Source organism: Cyrtonyx montezumae, unplaced genomic scaffold, assembly GCF_038088225.1.
Source record: "Cyrtonyx montezumae isolate F1298 unplaced genomic scaffold, pur_monq_1.0 scaffold_8, whole genome shotgun sequence".
NCBI classification, from domain to species: Eukaryota; Metazoa; Chordata; class Aves; order Galliformes; family Odontophoridae; genus Cyrtonyx; species Cyrtonyx montezumae.
Window position 1 is genome coordinate 89,350,881 of NW_027072089.1, and position 17,492 is coordinate 89,368,372.

Consider the following 17,492-nt stretch of genomic DNA (forward strand, 5'->3'; position numbering starts at 1 on the left):
AGTGCTTAATGAAGATATTCTAATGTAAGACTAGTCACAAGTGATCATGAATTTGTTCCGTATCAAAGATGTGAATTTAAACAATCACCACACAATCACTGCTAGAAGTATGTCCTTCTAAACAGTAGCTTCTACTGTTCTATTCCTCTACTTCTATTCCTCTACTGCAGGTCATGGCGGAACAGGAGTTGCCAGGCCTTTTGATTATGGATATTGGGGGAACTCATGGTGTGCAAGAAAACACTGCAGCGCTTCTGAAGAAACACTTTTTTGTTATCACCATGAAAGAATTTCTTGAAAACAAAAAAGAAATGGGCAAAAAAATCCGATCCATTTTTGTGTCTGAGTTCAAGCCAACTATTGACCAGGAGCTTCTAGAAAGCTTGCCTAATTTAAAGGTCATTGGAAACTCTGGGGTTGGAGTGGATCACTTAAACTTGAAAATGATTTCTAACTTTGGCATCAAAGTGACTAATACCCCACACGCCGTTGCTGACTCAACAGCAGATATAGGAATGGCCTTAATGCTGGCATCTGCTAGAAGACTAGTGGAAGGTAATGTTTTAAATTTCGTTAGATTTTATCTGATTCTTTGGCATATCTAACCTTCTTATGTTACAGATGATCTGTCAGAATCAATATTTGGGATGCTTTTACAAGAGAAAAGTGTTCTGAGAACTCTGTTTTCAGAGGTCTGTACTTTTCTCAAGTCCCACCTCTTCTCAAGGCGACAGTGACAAGAGTAAGATAATTGTCTAAATTATTTGCTTTGAGGTTACATATGATACACTGTTTAGAAAAAATCTGGGGTGTAGTTCTGTCTGAATGTTCACTGAGGGTATTTTTTATAGCTGAAAAAAGTCAATATAAAATGCATCCAAATCAAATATCACCACTTTTCTGATTCCTGTTTCTGTACTTCCTAATAGTTGTACAAGGGTACACAGCATCTAGAAATGGCCACATACCCATTGCTTAAACAGAAATTATATGAGTGTGTGAGTGCTGCACAAAAATGTTGGTGGTATGGCAGTAGAAGTTGGATTTCTTGCCAATATTTTATTAACTTTAATTTCAACATTATAAAGACTTAAATGTGAACATTACAAAGACTTAATGTGATCACTGTCTGAGCTAGAATCTGTAGAATAACTTCAGCCCCACTTAAGTGGTATGATTAGGTTGAGTCGAGATGCAGGAGATAGATGGTGAGTTGTACTCCAGATAAAAAAAAAAAAAAAAAAAAGTGATGGCAGTGCTTGTGGGGTAGTAAATGCCATAGAAGGTTTTTTGGACTTCAAAGAAAACCCTGCAGACATAGAAGCATTATTTTCCTAAGATGGTCACTCGTCAGGATTCCACCATGAACCACGTCTTCTGTGACACTGCTTGCAGTCCTGCCAGTTTGACTGTCCAAGACCTTCTAAAAGCAAAATCACCCCTTAAAATTACCTAGGATGCTCTGTAAGGGATGTTCCAGAACCCCACTACTATGACAATGAGAAACTTTTCCTCTGTTTTTCTATCTGAATTTTCTATCATGTTTAGCGTGTTTTTACATTCAGGTTCCCAGATAGCAGTTTCTCCAGACACAAAGTATTTTGCTGCTGACTGGCTGGGAGTTGAAGTTACCAGGGCAACTCTTGGGATCATTGGGATGGGCAGAATTGGATATAAAGTGGCTCAGAGAGCCAGAGCCTTTGAAATGAAGATCCTGTATCACAACAGGAATCGCAGGTAAAAATGTTTGTTTACTGTGTGGAACTGGTTCAGGAGCAGTAATGGAAACAACAGCTCTGGTCTGTGTCCTAGTTCTTCCTAGGTGCTGGCAACAGTTGTAAGCAACATGAGGAACACTGCTAGCATGCCTCCACTGCTCACCTTAATGCCCTGCTTCTCGCCTCAGGAAACAGCTCCCCCTCACCTCCTTGTACTTGTTCCTCCTTTTTTTGCTATCAGCAGATTTGAAGGAAAGGTGACACTAACTTTTCTGAAGATGTAGGCCAAGCAAGCCAGACTCCATCGTGCTAGAATCTTCTCTCAGGCTTCTGGCAATGTCCCTAGTCATCCGGGCTGTCACTCCTTTCTTCAGCCCAGCCATTGATGGCAAAGCTCATCACATTGTTTTATTGATCCCTGTCTTTGCCTCCCCTTCCTTCCTTTTCCATCACAAGCTCTAACTCGCATGTCAGGCAAGGAGAGAGTTGACAGGGATTGTACAGGTACATAAGCAGGAGAGAAGAGTGGGAGACCTTCTGAATACTCGTCCTCCCATACCTAATATCATCTATGTGCTTTGCTTTCACATTTACATCATTCCTCTGTCCTCTTGGCCTCTCTAAACCACCTCCTTCTCTCCTCCCTTCCACCATTGGTACTTAGCAATGTCTCTTGCTTTATCCTGGCCTCAAGCCTCTTAACCTTTGTTTTCTTCTAGACAACTCTTAGGATTGACAGATTGGTTGGCTGACTGACTGATTGTTAAAAGCAGTTCACAATAGTTGTGCCAAATTGGGTGTTCATTTTCCCTTCAGGAGCAAGGAGGATGAGCAGGCTGTTGGTGCCCACTACAGTGAGATGGAAGACTTGCTGCAGCAATCTGACTTTGTTATGCTGGTTGTGAACCTGACGCCTGAGACTGAAAAACTGATTGGGAAAAAGGAGCTGGGGCTGATGAAACCCACAGCCACACTGATAAACATCAGCCGAGGTAGGAATATCTCCAGGAAGTGGTTATGGCTCCATGGTGAAGGTTGTGTTTTGGCTGATTATGTTGGCCTTCTCCCTTCAGCCTTGGTCTGTGATATTCCTGTGCTATGTGAGCTGTTCAAGCAGATGCCCAGCAGATATTCTGCATCTTTTAAGCCTTATCTTGAGGACATCTAGTTTTAGTGGAAATAACCTTCTTCTTCAGGAAAGGTTGATTGATGAATGGGGTCCGAGGAAAAACAAGCTTCAGTGGAGCAGCTAAGCAGAGAAGAAACCTCACGTGGGGTTGCAGATCTGTTGGTACTGAGCAAGTAGGTATTAAAGCAGACTCGGAGAGATTATAAAATGATAAGCAAAGCATAGATAAAAGAGTGAAAACTTAAAAGAATGAAATAATTTTCTACATATACTGCTACAGGAAGTCAGAATAAGAATGAGGAAAGGACTGAAAACTCACACATCCCAGGAGGAAAAAGCCCAGTGCACTGGACCATAGTCCTCCTCAAACTAAAGATTAATAAATACAGTCTCTCTTTGTTTTGTTTGGTTGATGGTTACAAGAAGGGCATTCTACTTTGTAACAAGATGTGGACCATTGAATTTTTTTCACCAGAGCCTTGAGACCTTTCCCCACTTCTGGTTGAAAACATGTTCATTGATTTGTTATGATAGAAAGATACTGTTTCAATGCAGGTGCAGTTGTTGATCAAGATGCATTGCTGGAAACTCTCCAGAATAAGCTTATTAGGGCTGCTGCTCTGGACGTGACGTACCCTGAGCCCCTGCCAAGGTAGAAAAACTTGCTTTCCATCCTATTACTCTGAAACTTTTAAAACAATGAGCAAAATTGTACTCATAATCTTGATCTCTATGGGGAGTCTCTCACTGTTTAAGAGCATAATGTCATCTTATCTTGCACAATCCTAAGTTGATGACCAACTATTCTCCACATTTTGAAGTCAACTTGACTGCCAAGCAAGGCAATGGGGTTAATACAGAGGATGGAGATATGGGTAAGCAAATTTACCAGCATTTTCTTCCAATCCTATGTATGTGGGCCGTTAATATCACTGTCATTGCTGTTTCCTGAGGTTCTGTTCTCAGCAACTAGCAGAATTAATTTCATGTGTAATATCCATTTTATTCTTTCTGCTTCTTGCAGGTGTAATTCATTGTTCTTGCTGTTTCTTGCAGAAATCATCCTTTGTTAAAATTAGATAACATCATTATAACCCCACATATTGGAACTGCAACAGTTCAAGCCACCCACATGATGGCAGAAGAAGCAATAGAAAATATACTATCTGTTCTCAATTGTCAACCCATTCCAAGTGAAGTGTTTCCCCAGTGATGTGCACCAGATGGCAGTGCTAAATCTCTGATCTAGAGAGGGGGCAAGATTTCATATGGTACCACTATTAGTTTCAAGAAGAAAAAAAAGTAGCCGTGTTCCTGCACAGTTCTTTCTGTCATTATACTGCAAAGCTGTCGACTCACTTGACTTACTCTGTCCTGGCATTTACAAAATCAAAACAATAAAGTGGAACAGGTAAAACCATTTTGTTTTGATACTTTGATGTCTTCACTCCATCATGTCAATGAATTATTTCCAAAGGATTCCATTAATAAGTGCTGGTCACTTTTCAAGCACCATCTCTTTTTGAAGAGCAGGGGAACAGGCAATTGTAATATGTCACAAGTCATGCAGGGCACAGGATGGGTTTGGCTTGATCTAGAGCTGAGGTAGAAAATCAGTGTCTAGCCAATGGAAGTAAGGTCAAGTGACAGGTGAGGAGTACAGACATGCTGTTTACCTCTGTAGGAAGAATACTGATATGGCCAAAGCTCAGCCAGAGTTGCAGCTGGCCTGCACTGAGAGAGATACCAAAAAGTGTATTTTAAAATATATCTAGAGCAAGATGAGGATCAGCTTTTTCTGGGAGTTATTGAAAAATGAACTGAAGACAGGAAAAAAGCAGCCCACATTGGACTAACAGGATATTATCTTAGAACTGACTTACAGCTGTTAAGCTGTTGAGCCTAGGCTCAGAAAGCCCCACAGGGGTGACTCCTCAGGAGCAGAAATTCCTTGCTTCAGCCATGGATCTGTCAGCACTGTTGGCATGGGCCTAATTCTAAGACCTGTGTAGGTATCTGTGAATAGCATCCCTTCACTTTGGCGTGTCAACTGCACCACTCAGCTTGGTGTTGTCTGCAAACTTGCTGAGGGTGCACTCGATCCCACAGTCTACATTTCAGTACAGTCATGTCATGGTTTTATGATTTTTGGTACTGGTATTCCACATCATAACATCATGTAGTGAATTTGGAGTTAAAGAGTTAATGCTCCAGCTCCGTGGATCATCGATAGTTCCAGGTATACCTGTCTCAGAAGAGAAGAAGAACTCCATTCCCCAGAGGACTTTGCGATGCTTTGCGTTCTTACGTGTTTACGCTCAGAGGGAAAGATAAAAACTGTCTGCGGTCACGGGACGCTCTCTCTTTCCTTTGGGATCGACTCAGCAGTGGGTGCTCTCTGCCATCCGCCTTCAGCGTTAGCATAAGGCCTTCGGTTTATCGGACACTCTCCCTTGGTCATTTTATTTGATTTATTAGCTTCGATTCCAATTATATTGTATTGATACTGTGTTATTTTGCTTTCCAATATCTTATTTAGTAAATCAGCTTACTTCCTCAGATCGTTGCCACTGTTTTGTTTCTAGGCCCATCTCCCTTTTCCCTTTTCCTTTTCCCTCTTCCCCTTTCCTGGGGCGTGGGTCTGTGGGTCCCCCGTAAACTGTTGACATTTTTGGTGCCCAGTGTGGGCACAAGGGGCTGTTAGCTGCCTTACTTAGCTGCCTTACTTTTAGAGTGAATCTCTCTGCTCCTTGGAGACCTCTGTTAGAAAGCTTATCAGTACTGCAGAAGCTGTACTCAAAAACACAGCCTTGAAGTCCAGGCGTACTGGGACTTCTGGGATATTTGTAAACTTTTTTGGGTGCTGCCAGCTTGTTTTAGTAAAGAGAAAAAATGTTTTTTTTCTGTTAAAACTGCCCTTACAGGGATTGTATTTCATCGCTTTTTCCCTTTTAATGCTCAAAACGTACTGGAACTTAATTAAGCTTGCCAGTCTGATCCATGGAGCTTGGTGCCTATATGATAAACTAAAAACGTGGAGACACCTGCCAGATGCCTAGGCACCCCAGCTAATTAACAAACAATACCATGTTACCAAACAACACCATGTTAACAAACCACAGGGTGTATGAATGGGTGTCCAGGTTCCCCTCTCAGTTCCTAATGCATGTTCAGGATGCCAGCCTGGGGACTGTGTTATCAGTCTCCCTGAATGTACCCTTTGCAATAGGATTTTACATCATGTGGAGGAAGCTTTTCCCAGAAACAGAGAATGTTGAATGGCAGGAAAAGTGGAGAGTTTTAGGAAAGAAATTAGAAGCCTTGGGGTTCCTGGTGCCATGGGATTTTACTCCTGAACATGTGTGAGATCTTGAGAACCTAAGCAGATATTTGAGACAGGGATGCTGTGGTTCAGACAGATCTGAGGAGGCCCAAATTATCTGGGGTCTGGCTTGGGCCAGTCAGACCTTATTCAGTACTATCCCAGAGAGGGTTTTTGAAATAGAGCAAGAGAGTCTCCAAGCTGAAAGGGACAGTCTCCAGATCCAGAAAGAGAGTCTTTTAGCTGACAGACTCTCCAGTCTGACCAAGACACTCTCCAATCCAACATGGACAGTTTCCAGACTGAGCAAGATGCCTTTCAGACCAAGCGAGACGCTTTTTGGTTCGAGAAAGACGCCCACCAGACTGAAAGAGATGCCCTCCAGTCCAAACTCAGCAACCCTCAGTCTCAACAAGGTGGTCTCCAATCTGAGCAAGATGCCCTCCAATCTGAAAGAGACACCCTCCAGTCTGAGCGAGATGTCCTCCTGTCTGAACAGTACTCCTTCAGAACTGAGTGAGGTACCTACCAGCCACAATAGCCCCTGCCCCCCAGCCAGGTTGGGGAAAGGGATAATAGAGTGTATTGGACTGTGTGGATCAGAACCACAAAAATATAAGGCACTGGTGAGTACTGGAGCACAGTCTTCCACTAATGCCCTCCACTAATGCCCTCCAGTCACCAAGGGACAGAATTAACCTATATTTCTGGGGTGACTGGGGGTTCCCAACAGTTGACCGTGTTGGAGGCTGAAATAAGCCTCACTGGTAAAGAGTGGCAAAAACATTCTCTTGTGGCTGGCCCAGGGGCTCCATGTATACTTGATATTGATTACCTCAATAGGGTGTATTTGAAGGATCCCAAAGGGTATCGATGGGCTTTTGGAATAGCTGCTGTGGACACAGATAACATTAAACAATTGTCTCATTTGTCTGGTGGAGCTCCCAAGCACATACAATACATTGATGACATCACTGTATGGGACAATACAGCAGGGGAAGTTTTCAAGAAAGGAGAGAGAATAATCCAGATCCTTGGGTCTATGGGTCCCCCACACCAATTGTCACAGAACTGGGCCGAACCAGCTTATAAACCGTTGACAACCGTTTCACTCCAATCACCTTTGCACGTATGCAAAGGCTCTGCAAACAGGTTGCTGTCATTGGCACCATTTGTGTTTTTCAAGTGCACAATGGTCTATGCATGCTAAAGGGATGCATCCTTCTCAGAGGGCTTAAAATACTTTTGCACAGGTGTTGGCATGCTAACCAACGGAGCTCTAAACTAGATTAGAATGGAAAACTGACTAAAACCAAACTGCCCAGGTATAAGCTAGGGGGCAGCACGCCAACATTTCAGAGACTGCATGCTACTAAGATCCTTGAGTATCCTGCACGACACGCTGAGTATAAAGAAATACAGTTGAAATATTTGTACAGCACTGTAAGCACCGTGAGGAAAAAGCAAGAGGAGCTATATGTCTAGGCTCAGAACCAGTGCCGTGTCACCCTTGGTACAATTAAAACCCAGTTGGAAGTGTCGTGAGACCAGAGTGTTACAATGGGCTGACATTTCCAGGCTCTTTGGAAGGTATATGCAAGGCAGGCAAAACAGAGGATTGGCACTGTACGCAAGGGAGGGATAGGGCTGTACGACGCTTATCTTTGGTGATGACACTGTTGAAAGCCTCTCGCTTAGGAAAGAGGAACAAGCAATTACGCAGGCTATCATCATAGGAGTCTACTGTAGGCTAACAACCAGGATGATGACACCAATTAATTTGCTTAAAGGAATTAAGAGATACCTCTAGATCAGCAGCCATTCATCCATACGGATAACTTTCCAGATGTTACCTAGGAATACCAGACTGCCCATACAAACAGATCCAGGTAATACTTAAAACACATTGAAGATAACTTCTTTGTACAGGAAGTAAGGGAGATGACCAGGTGAGATTTGTTGCGTGTAAACAGAGAGGATCTCAGACTTTTTTGAAATTGTTGTGGTCCGCAGGTTTTCTGCTGTAGGAGGTGCTCTGCTGCTCTACTTCATTTACATGTTAAAATCAAGTGAAGTCAGTCATTGAAAAAAATATTCCCGATTCTCCCAAGGGAATCCCTTGAAAATCAGAGTAAAACCCAAGATATTTCTTTCCTCAATACAAACAGAAATTTTTTTCTTGCCCTTTACAAAATTCCTATGGAAAACAAAGGGAACTATAAATAGTCTATTAAAATAAAAAAATAGCCTTGTATTCATACACTTCCTAGGAACCACAAGCATGTGGTACCTGACTTCTGAAAAAAAAAATGAACACCTTTTTAATTTGAGTGCTTAAGTCCATATTTGAAAACACATCTCTAAGCAGCTATTATCTTGTCGTTTTCTGACAGCCTCAGGCTAGGACACTGCAGTTAAAAAATCACTAATGTCATTTCAGGACAAGAGGATGCAAAAATAAAGAATTGAATGATTAACCTGTATCTCAAAGTTCATGATGAACCTGTGCAATTTATTTTCAGAATTTAGATTAGATCCAACTTTTTCTTGAAGACTTAGAAACAGTAGTTTGTGATTTTAGGACAGGACACAAGATTTATACATCAGACCTTTTATGGCCTGAAACTCAGTAATTGATCAGAAATAACTGCATGTTTTAAGCCTGGTGCAGTGACCTGACAGCCCATGAAGAACAGAACTTATTCATACTTCCTTATATGAAGGCTAGGGTTGGGTTTTTTATTATTATTATTATTATTTGTTTTGTTTTGTTTGTTTGTTTGTTTTGTTTTTGGTTGCTTCTCTGTTTTCATATATAATTGATAAAATACTTCAAGGAGTTTTTTTCTTGACCTGGATTGTTTACTCCTCTATCTAAATATATAGTTTATAAGCTCTCTTGTCATAGTTGCCATGAAAAAAGAGCATGAAAGTGATGATTCCTTAATATACTTGAATAAAATTATTTGTATTTCTCCTGATAACATGTCTCTTTTTTCTTTGTGCAGATCATGGAGAGAGAAGAGCTGCCTGGGCTTTTGGTAAATGAAATTGGTGGAGTACATGGGATATTGCATGACCATGTGGAGTTCCTAAAGAAGCATTTCTGCCTCATCCCTATGAAAGAATTTCTTGAAAACAAAGAGAATATGAGTAAAAAGGTCCAAGCAGTCTATCTGTGGTGGCACAAACCAGTCATTGACCAAGACCTCCTCCAGAGCCTGCCGAACTTGAAAGTGATTGCAAATTCAGGAGTAGGAATGGATCATCTGGATCTGAAACTTGTAGCTAGTTTTGGTGTGAAAATGGCTAATGCTCCACGTGCTGTTTCCAATAGCACAGCGGATGCTGGGATGGCTTTGCTGCTGGCATCTGCTAGAAGACTAGTAGAAGGTAATGTCTGATTGTGTGTGTGTGTGTGTGTGTGTGTGTATCTTATAGAAATCTTGTAGAAATAATACAAGATTTATCATTAGTTTGACTTTTTCTGGAGATATTCATAGTGTAATGTGAACAGCTAACTATTGGGCTGGAAAACTGAATATTTTGTGTTTTGATATATTCTATAGATCATAAACATCATAATTTTTACACTTCACATGAACACTCCTATTTCAACCAGGTATAAATAAAATCGTAAGAGTTTATTTTTCATGGGTCACCAGCCTGGGTTGAAAATATCCGAGCAGCAAATTGTATTTGAATAAAGCTGTGCTTTATGGACAGAGCTTGGTCTTAGAAGCTGGAACTGAGGAATTTAAGGTGCATCAGAGATCAACAAGGCAGGCTGTTCCAGTTTCTGCACCCCTTCTAGATTCTTCCAAAATTTTCAATTTTTTCTTGCTACTTCCCCAGATTAACCTATTCTTGGCAACTATCCTCCAGTGGCATTTCTAATAGCTGTTCTCTGGTATGACCTGAGGCATTTTTTGTTACTTTCATAATATTCTGCTTGTGTTTTAAAAGAGCTGGCAATATCAGAAGACAGAATCAGCAGAAGCCTCTCTCCGTGATAGCTGAATAATAATCTCTGTCTCTCTGTGCATACAAGTTTATTTTCTGTTCATGTGGCTACCCAAATTTTGGCAGGTTTAACAGATAAACTCTGGAAATTAATAGAGTAGTGATTTTTAAAGAAGTCACACTTCCTTCTCAAGGAAGAGTGGCAGAGATGAACAGAAAACCTATTATTCTAAATAGCAACACCAACATCTTGTGTTATTCTAAATGTGTTTTTTCCAGCCTCTACAGTGCTACTGGCAGTAATGATTTTGATTATTGATGCAGAATGGATCAATATTCTCATGAGTCTAATTTGTTAAAATGATTTTTAAGGGAGATTATATTAAGAGGGTTTTTATAGTACAGTAAGAATAAATGGGAAACACCACACATGGCAGGAAAATATGTTATATTAGGAAATCACCTAGGATATTACAGAAAACACTGCTGTTTAGAATGGTGTTAGTACTTGTTAAACGTGTGTTGTAGTAGCAGTTTGAGTGTGGATTCTTTTGCTGTGTTCATCTGTCTTGGACCTCATTCATTTATCATATTGTGGTTTTTTTTTTTTGTTTTTTTTGTTTTTTTTAGGCTATCAACTTGCTGTTTCCTCAGATATGGAGTACTATGAAGCTAATTTTCTTGGAGTTGAAGTTACTGGAGCTACTCTGGGGATCATTGGTATGGGCAGCATTGGGTATAAGATTGCTCTGAGAGCCAAAGTGTTTGAAATGAAGATCTTGTACCACAACAGAAAACGGAGGTAAAAACCCTAATTACAGCAGAAAATGCCTTTCAGCTAGTCAGTATTTCCTTTCCAAGAAATTATGCAGTTATATCAGGAATACAGAGAGAAATATTAAAAAATACCAGACCAATCCTTCCTTCTGCAGAACATATAATGAAGTCCTTCAGACTTTCTTTATAAATCACAGAGAAAAGAAAATAAAGCACAAAATGTTTTTGGTGTTTTGTTTTTCCCCTGGTGTTCACTATCTCCCTCTGTTCAGTATTTCTTTAGTCTTTTATGTATATGTAAGAATGTGTTCATGAAATAGCAATGCACATTGCAACAGAAGCTTAAAAAAAATGGATAGTTTTAAAGTACATTTACATTTCAAGCTTTCGTGCTGAAGCAAGATGCACTCTTCATGCAGCAAAACTGACTGTAACCTGTTTCTTAATCACTGTCTGTTGACCTGGACACTGAACAAAAACAACAAAATGCATGCATTAGAGACGCATGGTCCGAAGTGACACTGAGCTTATTTTCCCAGTGTGATTTCTTTCTTATTTCTAGGTTAGAGATGAGATAATTAAAAGTCATTCTCTTGCAATCAGGAGCAAAAAATTGCACACAGTCGTCCAGGCTATCCTTTTTTTCTCTGTGAAAAATTTGAACTAGAACTCTCACTCTGATTTGGTAACTTTTGGTGTTGTTACATGCTTTATTACTTGCAGAGTCCCAAGAATTCACACTTAGAAAGTCCTGGAGTGGCCACTAACCACTCAAAATTACCAAAGAACTGCCTTTCTGATTCCATTAACTGCAAAATGACAGGTTTTCTGGATTATGTCAATGGGATGTGCACTCTCAGAGGTCCCACAGATGATGAGTTACAGCAAATCTAACTACTCCAGTTTGAGTGATTCTGTTTCCTGCAAGGTGCACCTTTCCCACAGGGATACTGGAGTATGGACTATGTGCCAACATCCACTTCTGTGCTTAGGCTTCAGTCCACTTGCAGACTTTAAAATAAGCCAATAGATTCTGCACTGCAGAGGCTGAGAGGCAGGCAGGACTTGCTACTGTCTGAAGGCAGGGCCCACACAGCCAGCTGAAACTAAACACATCCTGATCTGCCACCTGTGTGCTGAATTAATGGGATATTTAGTTTGTGTACCAGTGGCATCATGGGAGACAATATTTTCATGACTGATGCTCTAAAATGCAGTGTGATCCTTTGTTTCCCCATCAGGAAAGAGCAGGAAGAACAAGCTGTTGGTGCCATTTACTGTGAAAAGATAGATGATTTGCTCTGCCAGGCAGACTTTGTGATGGTGGTGGTGAGCCTGACACCTCAGACACACAAACTGATTGGGAAAAGAGAGATGGAACTGATGAAACCCACAGCTACTCTCATTAACATCAGCCGAGGTAGGATTTGGTAAAGTTCATGGGCCTGACTGTCGAATATGAGCCAGCTCCTTTTGTGGAGCTTATGCATGTGCTGAAAACAGAGCAGGCATGGCAAAAATTCCTCTCTCCCTTTCCACCCTCTTGCCTGTCTCAGGCTGTTACCTGCAAATAGCACTCAGAGTTACTCATTCCAATCTAGGTGCAGTGGTGGACCAAGAGGCATTGGTGATAGCTCTGTGCACTGGTGTTATCAGGGCCGCAGCTTTGGATGTCACCTACCCTGAGCCACTGCCAAGGTCACCTCTCATTTGTTCCTATTCCTTAGAAACACTGCATGCGGGTTTGAAGATGCATCTCTTACTGCTCCTCATTGCACGTCTGTGTAAAATTGCTGTGAATAAGAAAGGGATGCAGCCCAGATGCTGGAACTCATAACAGGCTGAACAGGCACCAGAAAACAGCACAAGGGAGTTTTGCATGATGGGAGTATTAGTTCACTCCACAAAATCAACCTTTGAAGATACACAAGTGCTTCATTCACAGTTACCTAGAGGTGCAACGTATCGAATGCATGGAAGCTGATTGAATCACCCCTTCTTAGACCTGCTGTATTATCCCAAATTTTCCCTCCCCATGGGCTTGTTTCTCCAGTACAAAGCTGAAGTGCTGCACATCTCCTGGGCCCAGAGGCTACAGGCACATTTGCCAGAATGGCTCCTTAGGAAGATAACTGTAGTGGCTGGCTTTTGGGGTCTGGGGACCTAGGGGCCCAGGAAATTGCTGTCCATTACCTGAGTTGCATAACTTCAGCTAAGACCGCTGTGTAGTGTTAATATGCTGAGAGTGCTTAATCCTCTGTTCTGATGGTAGTACAGATTGCTGCTCGTGGCAAAAATCTGTTTCTGGTCTTGGCCAAAAAAGCAAAGTATAAATACTTAACACATCCTTTTAACATCCAGAATTATTTGAACATAGGTGGTTAGAGTCTGCAGATGTAAATGGGATTTGTAAAGTTATATTAAATTATCTTTGTAGTTAAATACAGTATGAAAGCCTAAACAAGACTTTTTCATTTAGATAAATGACAATATGTTACAACTTTCTTTTTTTCTTCTAGAGATCATCCATTATTGAAATTGAAGAATGTCATTATAACACCTCACCTTGGCATTAAAACAGACAAGACTACTCGCATGATAACAGAGGAAGCAGTTGAAAACATATTAGCAGCTCTTTCTGGTCTTCCCATGCCTAGTGAAGTGCTCCCTAGCTGAAGTACAAAACGAGCTCTAAATATGTTTGTTCTTTTCCTTTCCTCAATCAGTTCTAAATGCTTTTATTCTTTTTTTTTCTTTCTTTTTTTCTCATTAAAAGACACCTGTTCAGAATGGGCAGGGAGAGCTCTGGCTGAGTCTCACATGTAATGAGATCTTTACAATTTTAATTTCCTTGTGGAGGAACAAACTACTCTTCTCTTTCAGCTGTGGATAAATGCATGCAGGCTTTAAGAGGCTCTGGGAGAAATAACTTCTGATTGCCTACTCCTTTGCAGTTTTTGAAAGGCTCCCTAGAAATGATGTTTCCATTAGCCTACTGGTGTGAGAAACAGTACTTCACAAGATGTAACGGATCATTTTATAGTTATTTTTATGTTGTTACATTTTATTAAAAATATATTCAAACATGAGCTTTGCTAGATATTACCAAGACTAATCATTTTAAAGGTGCTACCACATAGTCATGACACTTCACACTTCGGTGAAGTACAGGCACCCAGTATGCCTTTGATTGTCACCAGTATTATCCTGACACATCTATGTCTAACCTTTCATAACAAAGGGCTAAGTGATAAATTACAAAGCTGAAAACAAAGCTACCAGTATCTATAAGAACAGATGAAAAAAACCCCAAAACCTCCACCATTTATTAGATCATAGAATCATCAAGGTTGGAAAAGGCCTACAAAGTCACCCAGTCCAACCATTCACCTATCATCAATAGTTCTCTCTAAACCATGTCCCTCAACACAATGTCTAAACATTCTTTAAGTATTTCCAGAGTTGGTGACTCCATCACCAATGGGCAGCCCATTCCAGTGCCTGACCACTCTTTCAGAGAAGTATTTCCTAGCATCCAGTCTGAATTTTCTCTGGCACAACGTGAAGCCATTCCCTGCAGTCCTATCACTAATTAGAAGAGTGAAGAGTCTGACCCCCAGCTCACTGCAACCTCCCTTCAGGTAGTTCTGGAGAATAACAAGGTCTCCCCTTGGCCTCCTCTTCTCCACACTGAACAATCCCAGATCCCTCAGCCATTTCTCATAGGGCCTTTGCTCCAGACCCCTCACCAGGTTTGCTGCCCTTCTCTGGACATGCTCCAGGGCTTTGATGTCTCTCTGGCAGTGAGGGTCCCAAAACTGAGCACAGTACTCGAGGTGCAGCCTCACCAGTGCTGAGTACAGGGGGACAATTCCTGCCCAGCTCCTTCTGGCAACTTTATTTCTGATACAAGCCAGGATGCCATTGGACTTTGGCTACTTGAGCACATCTCTGACACATGTTTAGCTGAGCATCAACCAACATCCTCAGGTCCAATTTCTCTGCACAATCTTTCAGCCACTCAGCCCCTGGCCTTTAGCACTGCCTGGGGTTGTTGCGGCCAAAGTGCAGGACCTGACACTTGGTCCTGTTGAACATCATCCCATTGGCCTCAGCCCAGCTATCCAGCCTGTTCAGATCCCTCCATAGGACCTCACTACCTCCAGGCAGATCAACACTTCCAGCCAACGTGGTGTCATCTGCAAATTTACGAAGGGTGCACTCAATGCCCTCATCAATAAATGTCATCAATAATGAAGAGGACAGGCCCCAGTACGGACCCCTAGGGAACATCACTCGTGACTGGTTGCCAGCTGGATTTAATTCCATTCACCACCTCTTTCTGGGCCCAGCCCTCCAGCCAGTTCCTTACCCAGCCAAGAGTGTACCAGTCCAAGCCACGGGCTGCCAGCTTTTGCAGGAGAATACTGTGGGAGACAGTGTCAAAGGCTTTGCTGAAGTCTAGGTAGACTACATTAACAGCCTTTCCCTCATCCATCAGAGGAGTCATTAGATCATAGAAGGAGAGAAGGTTGGTTAAACATGACCTGCCTTTCATGAACCCATGCTGGCTAGGTCTGATCCCCCGGTTGTCTTGCACATGCCATGTGATCTCCCTCAAGACAATATACTCCATAACCTTCCCTGGCACTGAAGTCAGGCTGCCAGGCCTGTAGTTCCCCGGATCCTCCTTACAACCCTTCTTGTAGATGGGGGTCATATTGGCAAGCCTCCAGACTTCTGGGAGCTCACCAGTCAACCAGGAGCACTGAGAGATGATGGAAAGCAGCTCAGCTATCCCTTCTGCCAATTCCCTCAGCACATTTGGGTGAATATTATCCGGCCCCATGGACTTGTGGCAGTCCAGTTGGAGTAGGTCTTTGACTGTTTCCTCCCGAATCATGGGGGTTTTATTATGCTTCCCAACTGAGAATTCCAGGTCAGAGAGTGGAGTACCCTGAGGATAACTGGTCTGACTTTTAAAGACAGAGGCATTGAGAACCTCAGCCTTTTCCTTATTCTCAGTGGTCATGCTTCCAGCTTCATCCAGTAAAGAATGGAGATTCTCCTTGGTCCTCCTCTTACTGTTGATAAATTTTGTAAAAGTGTTTCTTGTTCCCTTTTACTCCAGTGGCTAGGATGAGTTCAAGATGGGCTTTTGTCTTTCTTATTTTCTCTCTGTACATCTTAGCAACTTCGTACCCTTTTTGAGTTGTCCTTCCCTTCTTCCACAGGAGATAGGTTCTCTTTTCCTCCTGGAGCCTCAAGAAAAGCTCCCACTGATCCACGCTGGTCTTGTTCCCCACCAGTTCATTTTGCGGCTCAGGGGGACAGGCTGCTCCTGCACCTATAAGACTTTCTTCTTGAAGAGTAACCAGCTGTCCTGGATCCCTTTACTCTCCAAGGCTGAATCCCAGAGGACCTCCCCTACTAGTCTTCTGCACAATTCAAAGTCCGCCCTCCGAAGTAGCAGTTTTAATGTCCTCCCCTCCTGGCTCCACAAAGAATCAAGAACTCTACCATTTCATGGTCACTCAGTCCAAGACAGCCCCCAACATCCACATCTCCCACCAGACCTTCTCTGTTTGTGAACAGCAGGTCTAGTGGTCTCATAGGCTCTCTCACCAGCTGCAGAAGGAAGTTATCTTCTATACACTCTAGAAACCTCCTAAGACTGCTTCTTCTGTGCTATGTTGTATTCCCAGCACATGTCAGAGAAGTTGAAGTCCCCCATGCTGACAAAGGCTGGTGACCATACAGCTTCTGCCAGCTGCTCGTAGAACACCTCATCTGTCTTTTCATCCTGGTTAGGCAGTCTATAACAGACCTCCACCAGGATGTTTGCCTTGTCAGCCCTTTCACTGATCTTTACCCATAGGAATTGAACCTTATCATCCTCAGTTATAAGCTCAGTAATATCAAAGCACTGTCTAACATAGAGAGCCACTGTACCACCCCTCCTTCCTTGCCTATCCTTTCTGAAGAGCTTGTAGCCGCCCATTGCAGCACTCCAATTATGGGAGCAATCCCGCCATGTTTCTGCAATGGCAACTAGGTTATAGTTTGCCTGCTGCACAATGGCGTCCAGCTCTTCTTGTTTGTTGTCCATGCTGTGTGCATTGGTGTAGATGCACTTCAGACGAGCCCCTCGCCACTACCCAGGTTAGTGGTAGAGCTTCATGATGACTTCCAATCAGTAAAAACAAATGCATTGCTTCGGTTGGCCTTGCCTGAAAAGCTAACCCATTAGAATATAGACCTCCTGGTACTGGTTTTATTTTATTTGTTTGTTTGTTTGTTTGTTTGTTTTGTGTGGTTTTCTTTTATCAATTGTTTTTTTTTGCCTATGAATCCTGGTCACACATAGCACTACTTAAAACATATAAGGAACATATATCCTTATCCAATTTCATAATTAAACAGGGCTAAACATCCCAGCTAGGAAATGTATTATGTTAAGTAAAAGTCTTTTAGGCTGATGCAATATCTCAAAAGTCTTACCTTAAGAAACAATTATTATGCAAGCACCTTATCAACACTGCAGACATCAGCTTTCCTGCAGTACTACATAGAAACCAATGGC

The 17,492-nt window shown here is 42.0% G+C and overlaps 2 protein-coding genes across 2 annotated transcripts; both read left to right on the forward strand.

Moving 5' to 3' along the window:
- Positions 1 to 170: 170 nt before the first annotated feature.
- Positions 171 to 4,256, forward strand: LOC136059117 (probable 2-ketogluconate reductase). Its single transcript, XM_065753076.1, has 5 exons — positions 171 to 555; positions 1,566 to 1,737; positions 2,535 to 2,710; positions 3,403 to 3,499; positions 3,904 to 4,256. Exons 1-5 carry the CDS (start codon positions 174 to 176, stop codon positions 4,058 to 4,060), a joined length of 984 nt encoding a protein of 327 aa, XP_065609148.1. The 5' UTR covers positions 171 to 173; the 3' UTR covers positions 4,061 to 4,256.
- A 4,924-nt stretch (positions 4,257 to 9,180) lies between these two features.
- LOC136059022 (probable 2-ketogluconate reductase) lies at positions 9,181 to 13,585 on the forward strand. The gene is made up of 5 exons (XM_065752889.1): positions 9,181 to 9,562; positions 10,763 to 10,934; positions 12,151 to 12,329; positions 12,511 to 12,607; positions 13,429 to 13,585. Exons 1-5 carry the CDS (start codon positions 9,181 to 9,183, stop codon positions 13,583 to 13,585), a joined length of 987 nt encoding a protein of 328 aa, XP_065608961.1.
- Positions 13,586 to 17,492: the final 3,907 nt, after the last annotated feature.

Coding starts and splice junctions, on each gene's coding strand:
- LOC136059117 (XM_065753076.1), top strand. CDS start 174: ATGGCGGAACAGGAGTTGCCAGGCCTTTTGATTATGGATATTGGGGGA. Junction 556..1,565: donor TGCTAGAAGACTAGTGGAAG/GTAATGTTTTAA, acceptor TTTTACATTCAG/GTTCCCAGATAGCAGTTTCT. Junction 3,500..3,903: donor TACCCTGAGCCCCTGCCAAG/GTAGAAAAACTT, acceptor TGTTTCTTGCAG/AAATCATCCTTTGTTAAAAT.
- LOC136059022 (XM_065752889.1), top strand. CDS start 9,181: ATGGAGAGAGAAGAGCTGCCTGGGCTTTTGGTAAATGAAATTGGTGGA. Junction 10,935..12,150: donor TACCACAACAGAAAACGGAG/GTAAAAACCCTA, acceptor TTTCCCCATCAG/GAAAGAGCAGGAAGAACAAG. Junction 12,330..12,510: donor TCTCATTAACATCAGCCGAG/GTAGGATTTGGT, acceptor ATTCCAATCTAG/GTGCAGTGGTGGACCAAGAG.